General features: G+C 37.9%; 5 protein-coding genes across 5 annotated transcripts; 1 reads left to right on the top strand and 4 right to left on the bottom strand.

The window, feature by feature from the left end:
• Positions 1-61: 61 nt before the first annotated feature.
• Positions 62-863, bottom strand: LOC144633714 (uncharacterized). The gene has a single exon (XM_078492568.1). The coding sequence runs from the start codon at positions 855-857 to the stop codon at positions 210-212; it is 648 nt and encodes a 215-aa protein (XP_078348694.1). The 5' UTR covers positions 858-863; the 3' UTR covers positions 62-209.
• Positions 864-1,138: 275 nt separating this feature from the next.
• LOC144633946 (uncharacterized) lies at positions 1,139-1,911 on the top strand. The gene has a single exon (XM_078492874.1). It carries the CDS (start codon positions 1,139-1,141, stop codon positions 1,784-1,786), a length of 648 nt encoding a protein of 215 aa, XP_078349000.1. The 3' UTR covers positions 1,787-1,911.
• A 612-nt stretch (positions 1,912-2,523) lies between these two features.
• Positions 2,524-3,569, bottom strand: LOC144631278 (beta-4C adrenergic receptor-like). Its single transcript, XM_078489670.1, has one exon. The coding sequence runs from the start codon at positions 3,541-3,543 to the stop codon at positions 2,611-2,613; it is 933 nt and encodes a 310-aa protein (XP_078345796.1). The 5' UTR covers positions 3,544-3,569; the 3' UTR covers positions 2,524-2,610.
• Positions 3,570-9,122: 5,553 nt separating this feature from the next.
• Positions 9,123-10,433, bottom strand: LOC144634094 (beta-4C adrenergic receptor-like). Its single transcript, XM_078493045.1, has one exon. It carries the CDS (start codon positions 10,209-10,211, stop codon positions 9,279-9,281), a length of 933 nt encoding a protein of 310 aa, XP_078349171.1. The 5' UTR covers positions 10,212-10,433; the 3' UTR covers positions 9,123-9,278.
• Positions 10,434-15,468: 5,035 nt separating this feature from the next.
• LOC144632605 (adenosine receptor A3-like) lies at positions 15,469-16,401 on the bottom strand. Its single transcript, XM_078491286.1, has one exon. It carries the CDS (start codon positions 16,399-16,401, stop codon positions 15,469-15,471), a length of 933 nt encoding a protein of 310 aa, XP_078347412.1.
• Positions 16,402-16,748: the final 347 nt, after the last annotated feature.

The raw sequence follows: 16,748 nt of genomic DNA, 5'->3' as shown, positions 1-16,748 counted from the left end.
TTGAAAAAGGCGAAAAAGCTCAGGTTTTTTGAAGAACATTATGAGAATGCTTATAAGCAAGGGTTTTGATATACATAGACAAGTAAAAATAAACGATAATAACGAACGACGTTTCGGAGTCGTCATGACACCATTTTCAAGTTCAAAAATGAAAAGAATAAACTGTCAGAAAAAGTTCGCTTAAGATTAACATAATAAAATATGCAATGTCACGCAAATAGTTTGGCTCGGATTGAGTCTGATTGGACATTTAGAGATGGTGACAATTCTCTGATTACTAGCATTTCATGCACTAAACAATCAAACTTATTCTTGCACTTCTTGATGACATGAAACTGTTTGTCAAGGTCTTTTGGGACAATACAGTGTTTGTCTCTATAATGCTTGCCAATAGATGATGTTTTGTTCTTGTGCTCGTCCACGCGCTGATGTAAATGCCTCAGTGTATATCCTACATAACTTGCATCAAACAAGTCGCATTGAAATCTATATACAACACACTGCTGGTTTACAATAGGTGGTTTCTTCTCTTGTACTTTAAGCTTTTGTTCGATTTTGTTACTAACAAAAACTGGTTGAATGACTGTGCGCGTTTTGTGGCTTAGGTCGTTGAGTTGTTTCCGTACAAAATCTGCAGAATCCTGATCTTTGAAGGGTAGTACTATCCGAACTGTTGGACTCTCGCCAGTGGCTGGTATTGGTTGTCGATCTTCGGTCTTTGAACTAACAAAACAACGGACGGTGGTATTGATGAGCTGTTCCGGATATTTCAGCCGGGAGAACAGTGCTTTCAATCGGTCACATTCTTCGGAAAAATATGTCCAACACGATGATAATCGATATGCACGATCAAGCATGGTTTTCAGGAGCTGATGGATGACAATTATTGAGAACTTGAAGAAATGTAGCCGCTGATGTTAGGTCTGGCATGATGGCGTCGCCATGGGTTCGCCACTGGGACCACTGTTGGCCAACGTTTTCATGGGTTACATTGAAGAAACTCTTGAGCGTGAAGGTAAAATGCCTTTATTCTACAAGAGATACATCGACGACACTTTAACCATCATGCCAGACCTAACATCAGCGGCTACATTTCTTCAAGTTCTCAATAATTGCCATCCATCAGCTCCTGAAAACCATGCTTGATCGTGCATATCAATTATCATCGTGTTGGACATATTTTTCCGAAGAATGTGACCGATTGAAAGCACTGTTCTCCCGGCTGAAATATCCGGAACAGCTCATCAATACCACCGTCCGTTGTTTTGTTAGTTCAAAGACCGAAGATCGACAACCAATACCAGCCACTGGCGAGAGTCCAACAGTTCGGATAGTACTACCCTTCAAAGATCAGGATTCTGCAGATTTTGTACGGAAACAACTCAACGACCTAAGCCACAAAACGCGCACAGTCATTCAACCAGTTTTTGTTAGTAACAAAATCGAACAAAAGCTTAAAGTACAAGAGAAGAAACCACCTATTGTAAACCAGCAGTGTGTTGTATATAGATTTCAATGCGACTTGTTTGATGCAAGTTATGTAGGATATACACTGAGGCATTTACATCAGCGCGTGGACGAGCACAAGAACAAAACATCATCTATTGGCAAGCATTATAGAGACAAACACTGTATTGTCCCAAAAGACCTTGACAAACAGTTTCATGTCATCAAGAAGTGCAAGAATAAGTTTGATTGTTTAGTGCATGAAATGCTAGTAATCAGAGAATTGTCACCATCTCTAAATGTCCAATCAGACTCAATCCGAGCCAAACTATTTGCGTGACATTGCATATTTTATTATGTTAATCTTAAGCGAACTTTTTCTGACAGTTTATTCTTTTCATTTTTGAACTTGAAAATGGTGTCATGACGACTCCGAAACGTCGTTCGTTATTATCGTTTATTTTTACTTGTCTATTATAAGAATGGAGTAAAATAAAATTATGAGAGAATTGAAGAAGATTCTAATAAGACCATTTGCACCTCACTGACAAAATAGAGACTTAAAGAAAACTGTTTATTAAACAGGAGATGAATTTGTTATATTTTGATAAGAAAAAATATCTTTATAATAGAACTTTGGAACGAATATCATAAGGCTTTTGGAAACTGATCGGAAATTTTGTAAAGTAGCCAAAAATAGCGACATGCTAATCGATGAGAACCTGCAAAATTTGTCAAATACGGTTTCTAGTTCCCCTTTCCCCTGTCATGGGTAAATAATGAACAACAAATCCAACGCGTGCGCGCTCCACACTTTTAGCTTCCACATTCTTTATTTGAAAAGACAATCAATAACACTACGAGTAAAACTTTTCAATTTATAAAAGGTAAACGTACATGTTCTTGTTCCTCTGGCATATGGAATAAATTCATTCTAAATGTCTGTTATTTAGTGTGTTCAAGAAATCACTAAGCTAAAAAAATTCCTTCCTAGTTTATATATATTTCTTCAGTATATTTTACTTAGTTTTAATACGCTTTCGTTTGTCCTCAGGCAGCTCATGTTCAGACTGCTCGCAGTCCTTGTGAAGTATATAGAACGTTTTAATCAGCAACGACAACACTGAATGTGGAGAATCCTGGCATAGCATGGCGGTCCTGTGATTAGTGTGATGCGCGATTTCTGAACCAAGACATGTTCTGCAGTGTGTCCATGATAGCGTGTCGAATGTGTCTCATCTTCCAACAGTAAATTACAGGGTTCAAGGATGAATTAAGAAAAACGAGAGTTACTGAAAAAAGCAAAAGTCTCTGCAAAGCGATACTCGGACCGTACATTTCAAGGGCGGCAAAACAGATAAAGATTGGCAAATAACAAATCAAAAACACGAGATATACGTAAAATGTTCCGACTGCAGATTTAACGAGGCTAGCGAAATTTGCCATTTCGTCATTCTGTGCTACTTGTTGTACTTGCAGGGCCTGAATCTGATTCTTGTGGCGTCGCACGGCTAAATAAATCCTGATGTAAGCCACTGCTGTAACAACAAGACCAATAACATCACCGATGCAGACAAATAGCGTGCGAGTATCAGGCGGTATCCACAACGCCATCAGAGACAAAAACGGACTTATCACCCATATTGAGATCACCACAGCAACAACACGCTTGTGAGTCACAAGTTCCTGATATCTGAGATGAAGATGAATAGCTAAGAACCTGTCTACACTTAGCGTCACAACAGTAAAGAACGAAGCTACAGAAAACAAGACCACAAGTATGTCAAAAGCCTTAGACGTGTTACAGTTAGTAATGTTTCCTTGTATCCCGTCGACTAGAAGTGAGGTGTATAGTGGTTGGCCCACTAAACCAACCCCAACATCAGAAACAGCAAGACTGAGAAGCAATGTTCTTAACGGCATTGGTAACGAAGATGTTTTTCTTATCGCGTGGATTGTTAAAACGTTCAACGTGATGGCGGTATAAGATAGAAAATTGTTAAAGACGCAGTTGGCGATGAAAGTCGAATAGAAGTCAGTGTCAACTTCAGAAAATGCAAAGTTAAAGTGCTGCGCGAACACTTCACAAGATGGCATCTCCGTTATAGCGATTCAATCTTCTTTAGTGCACTCAGTGTTTGTCTTGCCGAAGATATTTTGCCGCTTTCTTAGGGCTACCTACAACAGGTACCTCTTGCATAAAATTTTCCTGTCTTCTATGTGTTGGTCCAAGGTGAAGGCATCAACATCCCAGTAGTCACTCTTTCTACTGGGTGTTTGCAGTGAAAACGTTTTGCTTGTTGTTGAAAAAGACAACAGCGCTTAGGTCTGATGCTGGATTTCCACTGACGCGTATTTTTATACGTGCGTTGACGTACGTGAAAAATTTTAGTGATAGTGTATGAACGACTTGCGTAAACGTTTACGCAAGTCGTTTATACATTGTCGCTAATTAAATTTTTTCACGCATGGAAACGCACGTAAAAAATTACGCATCAGTTGAAATCCACCTGTATATTTAAATAAAGACAAAAGAAAATTAAACGAGAAAAAAAAAATAAGACTTGTAACAGGCCATCAGAGTGTCAGTAACTGTCACTGAAAAAGACTTATAAACTGCTCGTCGTGCTAGCGTGGGTCTTGAATAATTCACATAGCTGATTAGATTAATATTGAGAAGTAAATGTCACCGGCGTGAGTGTCAGAGTTATTAAACAAGCCAGTATTAAACAGATTAAAAAACCCACCAACAAACTGTTTTGAAATTAGACATTTCAGACGTGGTAAAAGAGATATCGGTGAAAATATACCGCTGAACGAAGATCGTTAGCTTAATTCTTGATCAAAAATATACTGAGTTAGCAAATGAACATCAAAGTTCCATGGTCATCCATTCAATATTTTGAAAAAATAAAAAAAAATGTCTTTAAAAGTCGCTTAGTATGCCAATCAATGATACACCTGCATGATGTTACTCACAACACCGACAGCGCTCTATTGGTAAGTGTGGCTAGGAGTGCTTGTTTTTAGCAGTAATGCATTGTTAAAGTTACTTAGCTTTCGGGTGTTTCAGTGCCGAGAGAAAATTTGCAATGCTTGTTAAAGAAAAGACAAAGCTAATTAGGTCTTCTCATAGGCACAACAGAATGGAATAAAATCGAAATAGAATAGAAAAGAACTTACAACATCACAATTTGTATGTCAATTTTAAAATGACAAAACGATAATTAAAACCGCACGTGCCATTCTCAGGTTTATTAACCAACCAAAAATCGATTTATATGGTAATGGAGTAACCTGCAAACTGCAATCAAACAGCGCTTCTCTTTCATTTTTTCTTTTCAGTTCCTAATGCCGTGTTCCTCGGCTATTCTCGAGCATTAGAGACAAAATGTAACAAATGAATCAGAACTAAACGAACTTCCCGTAAAGCCAAACATAACAACTTCCGGTTTGCACTTGATTGACGTTGTAGATAACGCTTTGCTCTGATTGGTTAAAGCACGTTGTCCAAAATTTACTGACCAATCACAAGGTTCGGAAAACGTTAGAAATTAATAAAGTGCTCTGACACAGACCGCCTACTTTGTATCTAACAAGATGTCGCTCTCTCCGCCGGGTGTTTGTTGTGGAAAAAAGCTTCCTGTTGATTGTTGAAAAAGACCGGAACGCTTTCAGGGTTTTTCAAAAACCATATAAGGACTGTAGCAGAATGAAATTAGGCGAATATAGATTAAAACTATGAGTTAATCCACCCCCACCAATCGCTGACATAACCAGAAAAAAGATTGTTCGCGTTTATTATACGAGCCTAGCGTTTGTAAAAATCCAAACAATTATTATAAACTTGCACATTTGATATTTGTTTAGAAAAATATCCTTACAAGCCCACTGACGAAAAAGGATCATTTACTAGTCTTGAGGTGACTGACTGGCATATGTTTACAGATAAAATTGTGTGGACACAGGAGCATTTTATAAAATTTGCAGTTCTAAACACGGCAAACTTAATAATGATAGCCCTGTATTTAAAAAGCGTTTTGTATGTTAATGGGTGGTAAACCGGCAAACTCCCGTGTAATAAGTTTGTGCTAAAATATATAGTCCCTTGATTTGTCTGTTTCCGAAACTTGCAACTGCTATGTTCTTTGGGTATTACAGGGCCGTATAGCCAGACTTTTGGCATAGACGAGACAAGATCTGTGATCGCTGAAGGTGTGAGCCACTAGGGACGTCTTTGGGCATCCCCAGAAATTTTGAAATCTAGAAGCTCTAAAACGGTTTTTTCAGGATTTTCAAACGTATTGCCTCAGAAAAATCAATCTCGTTCAACTGGGGAGAATTTTCCTAACAAAACGTACTTTGTTTTTACGGCCTGGGTATTCTCAAGCATTTAAAGATTTAGTCGTGTAAAATTTAATAAACGAATCGGAACTGAAGTAAGAATACACAGCCGATGGGAAGCGCAGGAAGTTTCACGTAAGCTAACTCACAACTGGTTTCGCTTCGCACTTGATTGGCTGAGAAGACAATACCTTGGCTCTGATTGGCTAGAGCAGCTTGCACGAGTTTTATTAACCAATCACAAGGCTTAGCATACGTAGGAAAGTGCTCGAAGGTGGGCTGGGGATGACACGGACTAGGGACATAAAGGAATCGTGAGAAAAGAGCGAGTATTGGTGAAGCGAGTGCATGTAATAAATATCTTTCCAAAAATTTATCACAGTAGTATGAAAATTGCGTGCTAGCTGTTGTATCTTGGAGAGAACATAGTAATTATTTTCACTCCAAGCTACAACAGACAGCACACAACTATTGCATTTTCATTTTTCTCTGTTTTTAATCCGAAAAAAAAAACTGTGCAATTCTTCCATTACGAACCCACAGACGCCTGTCATGGCTAAAACAGTAAACAACAAATCCAACCCGTGCACGATACGCGCTCTGAACTTTAATTTTTCTTGTCATTAAAACAAACTCACAAAAGCGAACAAAAATTGGCTTCATATTCTCTTTCATTTAAGTATATGTGATAAATTTATTTTATTGTCCTATTTGTCCTATTTCATTGTTTTTTATTTATGTTTTTCAGAATCACAAAATTTCACTCTGAGCTCAATGTATCAGACATTACTAAGCAATAAAAATCTCTTTTCAAGACTATTATGTTAGTCTTATGTCTGCGTTCTCGTATCAATCAGTTTTAAAACGCTGTCGTTTGCCCAAGTTCAGACTGCTCACGATCTGCGTTTGACATGTTGCACAAAGAAGGCGTTTATCAACAATGACAACACTGAAATTGTGGTCAGAATCCTGGCATAGAATGGCCGGCTCTCCAATTTTAATTGTGCAAAAGTGGTCCAATTAATGTGATGCACGATTTCTTACCCAAGACATGTTCCGCAGTATATCCATGATAGCGTGTCGAATGTGTCTCATTTTCCAACAGTAAATTACAGGGTTCAAAGATGAATTAAGATATACAAGAGTCAACGCGAAAAGCAAAAATCGCTTCAAAGCGATACTTGGGTCGTGGTTCGCAACGGTTGCCCAATAAATAAAGGTTGGTAAATAAATAAATACACGAGATATACGTAAAACGCACAGACCGCAGATTTAACGATGATAGCAAAATTTGCCATTTCGTCAGTCTGTGCTACTTGTTGTACTTGCAGGGCCTGAATCTGAATCTTGTGGCGCCTAACGACCAAATGAATTTTGATGTAAGCCACAGTTGTAAGAAGAGGACCAATAACAGTACCAATGGATAGCAATGCCGAGCGAATATTTGAAGGTACCCACAACGGCATCGAAGAATATACCACACTTAGCGCCCATATTAAGATCACCACAGCAACAACACGCTTGTGAGTCACAAGTTCCTGATATCTGAGATGAAGATGAATAGCTAAGAACCTGTCTACACTTACAGCCACAACACCAAAGAACGAAGCTAAACTAAAGAACAGCCCAATGACGAAGAAAACCTTATAGGTGCTACAGCTGGGAAAGTTTTGTTGTAACCACGTGATCAGAAGTGAGGTGTAAAATGGTTGAACCAATAAACCAACACCGACATCAGAAACAGCAAGAATCAGGAGCAATGTTTTTAAAGTTTTCGTCAACGACGAAGTTTTTCTTTTAACATGGATTGTTACAATGTTCAACATGATGGCGAGATAGGATAACAAATTGTTAAAGACACAATTAGCAATGTAAGTTGAATGAATGTTTTCAGCATCGGAGATTTCGGGGTAGTACTGCAGCATCAATTTACAAGATGACTTATTCATGATATCGACTTACTCAGGTTTCTTTCAGACAGCAAGTGCTTGTCATACAAATTTACTTAGGAAGCTGAAGCTAAGATGGTTCCCTTACAGGGCGCCAGGAAGTACTTGGTAAAAATGATTCTTCTACCTACTAAAGCGATGATCCTCAATTAACGAAATCAGTAAAGTATTTCATGATTCTGGATGTTCGCTAAGGGAAAAAATTACGCTCTTTGTCAGGGAATCGAAAAAAACGAGACTAGAGAACAGAAAAATGAATTAAATTAAAAAATAATACCAGGAGCACTTCAAAAACTGTCAAAACCCAGACTGCTTGCGTCATTCTCAGTTTTATTAAACAATGGAGGGAGTTATCAGAAAAGATTTATATATATATATATATGTTAATGGCTGGTAAACTGAGAAACGTCAGTCAAACAAGGTTAATCCTTAGTTCTTCCTTTATTATTGTTTTAGAAAATTACTGCTGTCAGGTTGCCCGGGTATTCCCGAACGTTAACATTTATTCGAGGATTAAGAGAGGGAAAAATGTAATAAATGAATAAGAACATAAGTTAAAATGTAGCCTGTGGGGAGTTAAGCCCGAGAAACGTCACGTAAAGCCAGATGATATCGATTGACTCAACATGTTTCTTTGGAAAGCACTTAGAATTGTCATTGAAATTGTTTAATAAAAACTAACATTCTTAGCTCTTCGTTGCAGTTTGTTGAATTATTACGTGATGAAGGTGATAATTATACATCGAGGAATAGATTTAAAATTCAAGGCACGTCCTTTCCCTCGTTCGTTCTTGTCGCCGGAAATTCGTTATTTGCTTAAAAGTGATTTGTGCTCTTTGTTAAAATATGCAAAACTGCTCAGGTTTTTTGAAGGACAATGAGAATTGAAGAAGATTCTAATAGGACCATTTGCACCTCACTGACAAAATAGAGACTTAAAGAAAACTGTTTATTAAACAGGCGATGAATTTGTTATATTTTGTTAAGAAAAAATATCTTTATAATAGAACTTCGGAACAAATATCATAAGGCTTTTGGAAACTGATCGGAAATTTTGTAAAGTAGCCAAAAATAGCGACATGCTAATCGATGAGAACCTGCAAAATTTGTCAAATACGATTTCTAGTTCCCTTTTCCCCTGTCATGGGTAAATAATGAACAACAAATCCAACGCGTGCGCGCTCCACACTTTTAGCTTCCACATTCTTTATTTGAAAAGACAATAAATAACACTACAAGTAAACCTTTTTAATTTAACAAAGGTAAACGTACATGTTCTTGTTCCTCTGGCATATGGAATAAATTCATTCTAAATGTCTGTTATTTAGTGTGTTCAAGAAATCACTAAGCTAAAAAAATTCCTTCCTAGTATATATACATTTCTTCAGTATATTTTACTTAGTTTTAATACGCTTTCGTTTGTCCTCAGGCAGCTCATGTTCAGACTGCTCGCGGTCCTTGTGTAGTATATAGAAAGTTTTAATCAGCAACGACAACACTGAATGTGGAGAATCCTGGCATAGCATGGCAGTCCTGTGATTAGTGTGATGCGCGATTTCTGAACCAAGACATGTTCCGCAGTGTGTCCATGATAGCGCGTCGAATGTGTCTCATCTTCCAACAGTAAATTACAGGGTTCAAAGATGAATTAAGAAAAACGAGAGTTACTGAAAAAAGCAAAAGTCTCTGCAAAGCGATACTCGGGCCGTACATTTCAAGGGCGGCAAAACAGATAAAGATTGGTAAATAACAAATCAAAAACACGAGATATACGTAAAATGTTCCGACTGCAGATTTAACGAGGCTAGCGAAATTTGCCATTTCGTCATTCTGTGCCACTTGTTGTACTTGCAGGGCCTGAATCTGATTCTTGTGGCGTCGCACGGCTAAATAAATCCTGATGTAAGCCACTGCTGTAACAACAAGACCAATAACATCACCGATGCAGACAAATAGCGTGCGAGTATCAGGCGGTATCCACAACGCCATCAGAGACAAAAACGGACTTATCACCCATATGGAGATCACCATAGCAACAACACGCTTGTGAGTCACAAGTTCCTGATATCTGAGATGAAGATGAATAGCTAAGAACCTGTCTACACTTAGCGTCACAACAGTAAAGAACGAAGCTACAGAAAACAAGACCACAAGGATGTCAAAAGCCTTAGACGTGTTACAGTCAGTAATGTTTCGTTGAATCCCGTCGACTAGAAGTGAGGTGTATAGTGGTTGGCCCACTAAACCAACCCCAACATCAGAAACAGCAAGACTGAGAAGCAATGTTCTTAACGGCATTGGTAACGAAGATGTTTTTCTTATCGCGTGGATTGTTAAAACGTTCAACGTGATGGCGGTATAAGATAGAAAATTGTTAAAGACGCAGTTGGCGATGAAAGTCGAATAAAAGTCAGTGTCAACTTCAGAAGATGCAAAGTTAAAGTGCTGCGCGAACACTTCACAAGATGTCATCTCCGTTATAGCGATTCAATCTTCTTTAGTGCACTCAGCGTTTGTCTTGCCGAAGAAATTTTGCCGCTTTCTTAGGGCTACCTACAACGGGTGCCTCTTGCATAAAAATTTTCCTGTCTTCTATGTGTTGGTCCAAGGTGAAGGCATCAATATCCCAGTAGTCACTCTTTCTACTGGGTGTTTGCTGTGAAAACGTTTTGCTTGTTGTTGAAAAAGACAACAGCGCTTAGGTCTGATGCTGGATTTCCACTGACGCGTTTTTTTATACGTGCGTTTACGTGCGTGAAAAATTTTAGTGATAGTGTATGAACGACTTGCGTAAACGTTTACGCAAGTCGTTTATACATTGTCGCTAATTAAATTTTTTCACGCATGAAAACGCACGTAAAAAATTACGCGTCAGTTGAAATCCACCTGTATATTTAAATAAAGACAAAAGAAAATTAAACAAGAAAAAAATAACACTTGTAACAGTCCATCAGAGTGTCAGTAACTGTCACTGAAAAAGACTTATAAACTGCTCGACGTGCTAGCGCGGGTCTTGAATAATTCACATGGCTGATTAGAATAATATTGAGAAGTAAATGTCACTGGCGTGAGTGTCAGGTTTATTAAACAAGCCAGTATTAAAAAACCCCAATAACAAACTGTTTTGAAATTAGATATTTTAGCCCGGGGGGGGGGGGGTACTCCATATAACGGCCTATACGGGGAGGCTCCGCCCGAAAGGGGTACCTTTTTCAGGCTTCAGGTATATAAAAGGGTAGCGATTTCACAAGTTTAGGTATACGAAAGGGTATGGAAATCCGTCATTTAGGTTTTTTAAAAGGCCTGTAATTAAAATATTTCGAACAGACCCACTTTATGGCTATATTATTTTAATTTATTAAGCACTTCATAAAAATGACAAGAAAACGTCCTGTTCTAAGGCTATGTCACGTCTTTTAGGTATATGAAAGGGGTACCTTTTTTCAGTAAAAGGTATACGAAAGGGGTACAACTTCTGTCAAAATGGTATATAAAAGGGTAAGGGGTAAGAGCTTGGGGTGGAGCCTCCCCGTATAAAACTTTTTTGAGTGCCCCCCCCGGGCATTTTAGACGTGGTAAAAGAGATAGCGGTTACAATATACCGCTGAATGAAAATCGTTAGCTTAATTCTTGATCAAAAATATACTGAGTCAGCTGAGTTAGCAAATGGAAATCAAAGTTCCATGGTCATTCATGCAATATTTTGAAAGACACAAAACAAAACAAAAATGTCTTTAAAGGTCGCTTAGTATGCCAATCAATGATACACCTGCGTGATGCTACTCAAAACACCGACAGCGCTCCATTGTTTGTTTTTAGCAGTAAATGCATTGTTAAGGTTACTTAGCTTTCGGGTGTTTCAGTGCCGAGAAAAAATTTGTACTGCTTGTTAAAGAAAAGACAAAGCTGCTTAGGTCTTCTCATAGGCACAACAGAATGGAATAAAATTGAAATAGAATAGAAAAAAACTTACAACATCACCATTTGTATGTCAATTAATGACAAAACAATAATTAATAAAACCGCTCGTGTCTTTCTCAGGTTTATTAAACGACCAAAAATCGTTTTATATGCTAATGGGGTAACCAGCAAACTACTATCAAACAGCGTTTCTCTTTCGTTTCTTCAGCTTTTCTTCTTTTTAGTTCCTAATTAATGCCTTGATCCTCGGCTATTCTCGAGCATTAGAGACAAAATGTAATAAATGAATCAGAACTAAACGAACTTCCCGTAAAGCCAAACATAACTACTTCCGGTTTGCACTTGATTGACGTTGTAGATAACGCTTTGCTCTGATTGGTTAAAGCACGTTGTCCAAGTTTTACTAACCAATTACAAGGTTCGGAAAACGCTAGAAATTAAAGTGCTCTGATGGACTGGGCAGGGCATAGACACAAACCGCCTACTTGGTATCTAACAAGAAGTCGCTCTCTCCGCCAGGTGTTTGTTGTGAAAAAAAAGCTTCTTGTTGATTGTTGAAAAAGAACGGAACACTTTCAGGGTTTTTCAAAAACCATATAAGGAGAATGGAGCAGAATGGAATTAAGCGAATATAGAATAAAACTCAGAGTTAATCCACCGCCCCTCTAATAACGGACAAAACCAAAACAAATTGCTTGCGTTTAGTAAACAAGCCAAGCGTTTGTAAAAATCCAAACAATTACTTTAAACTTGCACATTTGATATTTGTTTAGAAAAATATCCTTACAAGCCCACTAACGAAAAAAGATCATTTACTAGTCTTGAGGTGACTGATTGGCATACGTTTACAGATAAATTGTGTAAACACAGGAAACGTTTTATAAAATTGAAGTTCTAAACATGGCAAACTAAATAATGACAACCCTGTATTTAAAAAGCGTTTTGAATGTTAATGGGTGGTAAACCGGCAAACTTAAGTGTAATATTTTTTTGCTACAGTAATATAATCCCTTGATTTGTCTGTTTCCGAAACTTGCATCTGTTATGTTTCTTGGGGCATCCCCCAGAAAATTTTGCAATCTAGAAGCTCTGAAACGCTATTCAGTTCAGGATTTTCAAACGTATTTCAGAGAGTGTAAATGATCGTCGCAGTGAATTTCCAATTTAAGCAATTGGAAACTATATGAATCATTTCATATACATTATAACTATATGAATTATGAACTAACTATATGAATTATTTCATATACATTACATCAAACGTATTTCATCAGAAAAATCAATCTCGTTCAACTGAGGATAATTTTCCTAACTAAACGTATTTTGTTTACACGGCCTTGGGTATTCTCGAGCATTAAAAAGATTTCGTCCGATAAAATCTAATAAACGAATCAGAACTGAAGTAAGAATACACTGCTGATGGGAAGTGCGGGAAGTTTCACGTAAGCTAACTCACGACTGGTTCCGCTTCGCACTTGATTGGCTGAGAAGACAATACCTTGGCTCCGATTAGCTAGAGCAGCTTGCACGAGTTTTATTAACCAATCACAAGGCTAAGAAAACGTAAGAAAGGGCCCTATTGAAAATGGACTGAAAAGGAAACGGACTAAGGACCCCACCACAAAAAAAAATCGCAAGAAAAGAGCGAGTATCGGTGAAGTGGGTGCATGTATAAATATCTTTCCAAAAATTTATCACAGTCATATGAAAATTGCGTGCTAGCTGTTGTACCTTAGAGAGAACATAGTAATTATTTTCACTACAAGGTACAACAGACAGTACACAACTATTGCATTCATTTTTTCTCTGTTTTTAATCCGCAAAAAAAACTAACTGTGCAATCAATTCATTACGAACCCGCAGGTACCTGTCATGGCTAAAAAAGTGAACAACAAATCCAACCCGTGCATGATCCGCGCTCTTAACGTTTATTTTTCTTATCATTAAAACAAAACATTGCAAGTAAAACAGGTTTTAACTCACAAAGGCGAACAACAATTGGCTTCATATTTTCTTTTATTTTAAGTATACCGTAAAATTCCGGTTAAAAGCCCTGGGCTTATACAACTTCTTAAGGGTTTTTGGGTGGGCTTATAAGTGGAGGGGCTTATATCCGGGAGGGCTTATAAGCGGAATAGAAAAAACGTTTCGAAACGGGTAACGAAAGTGTTGATCGAAATACCTTTTTAAGTTAAAAACGCATAATAAAGCAACATTTAGCCCTGTTCAGTACTGTCATCCGAAAGAGGGGGGCTTATATCCGGGGGGGCTTATAATCGGAGGTATTTTTTTGTTTCCAGGTTGATGGGCCTATAACCGGGGGGGGGGGGCTTATAAGCGGGGGGGCTTATAACCGGAATTTTACGGTATGTGATAAATAAATTTTATTGTCTTATTTGTCCTATTTCTTTGTTTTTTTTTAATGTTTTTCAGAATCACAAAAATGTCACTCTGAGCTCAATGTATCAGACATAACTAAGCAATAAAAATATTTCTTTTCAAGACTATTATGTCAGTGTTATGTCTGCGTTCTCGCATTAATTAGCAATTATTGGATAAGGCAGAGTATGATATGAAGATACGAAAGCCGAATTCAATAATTGTTTTATTATTCATTCAAAATATTTCCAGAGCTCCAAATGCACAAAATGAATTGAATAGGGTTTTGACAGTAGGTAAAGTACACAGATACACAACAACGTTCGCTTTTAAATTTGATTTAAACTTCAAAAACTCGGTTACCTTCATTAAATTTCTTGTCCTTTATAATGTCGATATTTAGTACTTCCTTGAAGTGTCTATTGAAGCTAAATCTGATGACACAAAGCGATGTTTTCGAATACAGGTTTCCATCGTTCTTGCTTACTTCGACGTAGAATTTTCGTAAAACCGCTCCAAGTCCTCTGCTGTGGCTGGATCAGGGGTTTTTTCCTCGTGAAGATACGCTTTCAAAATCGATAGACTCCCCTTTGTTGCTTTTTCCGTGTTTTGACTTTCCTTGACTTCTAATAACTTAAATATTTTATCTCTTCGTAATGCTCAAACCTAGCAGCCATTTTCTTTTAACCTGCTCGGCAGCAAAGCCGTTCAGTTGCGTGACGTCAGCGATCCATGGGAGCGAGGTTGCGATCGGTTAATCATCCTTGGGAACGAGGTTGCGATCCATTGATTTTTGATATTGGACGTCAATCGTCGTAAAATTGGACCTTCTTCCAAATTTGGTCGGCGCTAGCCGGTTAGCTGGAATTAACCGGGGATTGAAAGCCAATCAGAAACAGAGAAATATTTTGAATGAATAATATTAGTTTTAAAACGCTGTCGTTTGCCCAAGTTTAAACTGCTCACGATCTTCGTTTGACATGTTGCACAAAGAAGGCGTTTATCAACAATGACAACACTGAAATTGTGGTCAGAATCCTGGCATAGAATGGCCGGCTTTCCAATTTCGGTCCAATTAATGTGATGTACGGTTTTTTAGCCAAGACATGTTTCGCAGTAACACTACAAGTAAAACTTTTTAATTTAACAAAGGTAAACGTACATGTTCTTGTTCCTCTGGCATATGGAATAAATTCATTCTAAATGTCTGTTATTTAGTGTGTTCAAGAAATCACTAAGCTAAAAAAATTCCTTCCTAGTATATATACATTTCTTCAGTATATTTTACTTAGTTTTAATACGCTTTCGTTTGTCCTCAGGCAGCTCATGTTCAGACTGCTCGCGGTCCTTGTAAATTATATAGAAAGTTTTAATCAGCAACGACAACACTGAATGTGGAGAATCCTGGCATAGCATGGCGGTCCTGTGATTAGTATGATGCGCGATTTCTGAACCAAGACATGTTCCGCAGTATGTCCATGATAGCGTGTCGAATGTGTCTCATCTTCCAACAGTAAATTACAGGGTTCAAAGATGAATTAAGATATACAAGAGTCAACGCGAAAAGCAAAAATCGCTTCAAAGCGATACTTGGGTCGTAGTTCGCAACGGTCGCCCAATAAATAAAGGTAGGCAAATAACAAACCAAATACACGAGATATACGTAAAACGTACAGACTGCAGATTTAACGATGCTAGCAAAATTTATCATTTCGTCATTTTGTGCTACTTGTTGTACTTGCAGGGTCTGAATCTGATTCTTGTGGCGTCTTACGACCAAATAAATTCTGATATAAGCCACTGTTGTAAGAAGAAGACCAAGAACAGTGCTAATGGAAACTAATACCGAGCGAATGTTGGACGGTACCCACAACGGCATCGAAGAATATAATGCACTTAACGCCCATATTGAGATCACCACAGCAACAACACGCTTGTGAGTCACAAGTTCCTGATATCTGAGATGAAGATGAATAGCTAAAAACCTGTCTACACTAACAGCCACAACACCAAAGAACGAAGCTAGAGTAAAGAACAGCCCAATGACGAAGGAAACCTTATAGGTGCTACAGCTGAGAAGGCTTTGTTGTAACCACGTGATCAGAAGTGAGGTGTAAAATGGTTGAACCAATAAACCAACACCAACATCAGAAAAGGCAAGACTCAGGAGCAATGTTTTTAAAGTTTTCCGCAACGACGAAGTTTTTCTTATAACATGGATTGTTACAATGTTGAACATGACGGCGACATAGGATAACAAATTGTTAAAGACACAATTAGCAATGTAAGTTGAATGAAGGTCTTCAACATCGGAGATTTCGGGATAGTACTGCAGCGTCAATTTACAAGATGACTTATTCATGATATCGACTCGGGTTTCTTTAAGGCAGCAAGTGCTTGTCATATAAATTGACTTAGGAAGCTGAAGCTATAAGATGGTTCCCTTACAGGGCGCCAGGAAGTACTTGGTAAAATGATTCTTCTACCTACTAAAGCCATATTCCTCAATTAAAGAAGTCAGTAAAGTATTCCAGTATTCTGGATGTTCGCCAAGGAAAAAATTCACGCTCTTTGTCAGGGAATCGAAAAAACGAAACTAGAGAACAGAAAAAATGAATTAAATTAAAAAATAATACCAGGAGCACTTCAAAAACTGTCAAAACCCAGACTGCTTGCGTCATTCTCAGTTTTATTAAACAATCGAGGGAG

The sequence above is a fragment of the Oculina patagonica genome, chromosome 12 (genome assembly GCF_052425735.1).
Source record: "Oculina patagonica isolate OP01 chromosome 12, crgOcupat, whole genome shotgun sequence".
Lineage (NCBI taxonomy): Eukaryota > Metazoa > Cnidaria > Anthozoa > Scleractinia > Oculinidae > Oculina > Oculina patagonica.
This window is presented reverse-complemented; position numbering and strand designations above follow the sequence as displayed.

Bases quoted from the DNA above. Each gene is read 5' to 3' on its own strand.
- LOC144633714 (XM_078492568.1), bottom strand. From the start codon at position 857: ATGCTTGATCGTGCATATCGATTATCATCGTGTTGGACATATTTTTCC.
- LOC144633946 (XM_078492874.1), top strand. From the start codon at position 1,139: ATGCTTGATCGTGCATATCAATTATCATCGTGTTGGACATATTTTTCC.
- LOC144631278 (XM_078489670.1), bottom strand. From the start codon at position 3,543: ATGCCATCTTGTGAAGTGTTCGCGCAGCACTTTAACTTTGCATTTTCT.
- LOC144634094 (XM_078493045.1), bottom strand. From the start codon at position 10,211: ATGACATCTTGTGAAGTGTTCGCGCAGCACTTTAACTTTGCATCTTCT.
- LOC144632605 (XM_078491286.1), bottom strand. From the start codon at position 16,401: ATGAATAAGTCATCTTGTAAATTGACGCTGCAGTACTATCCCGAAATC.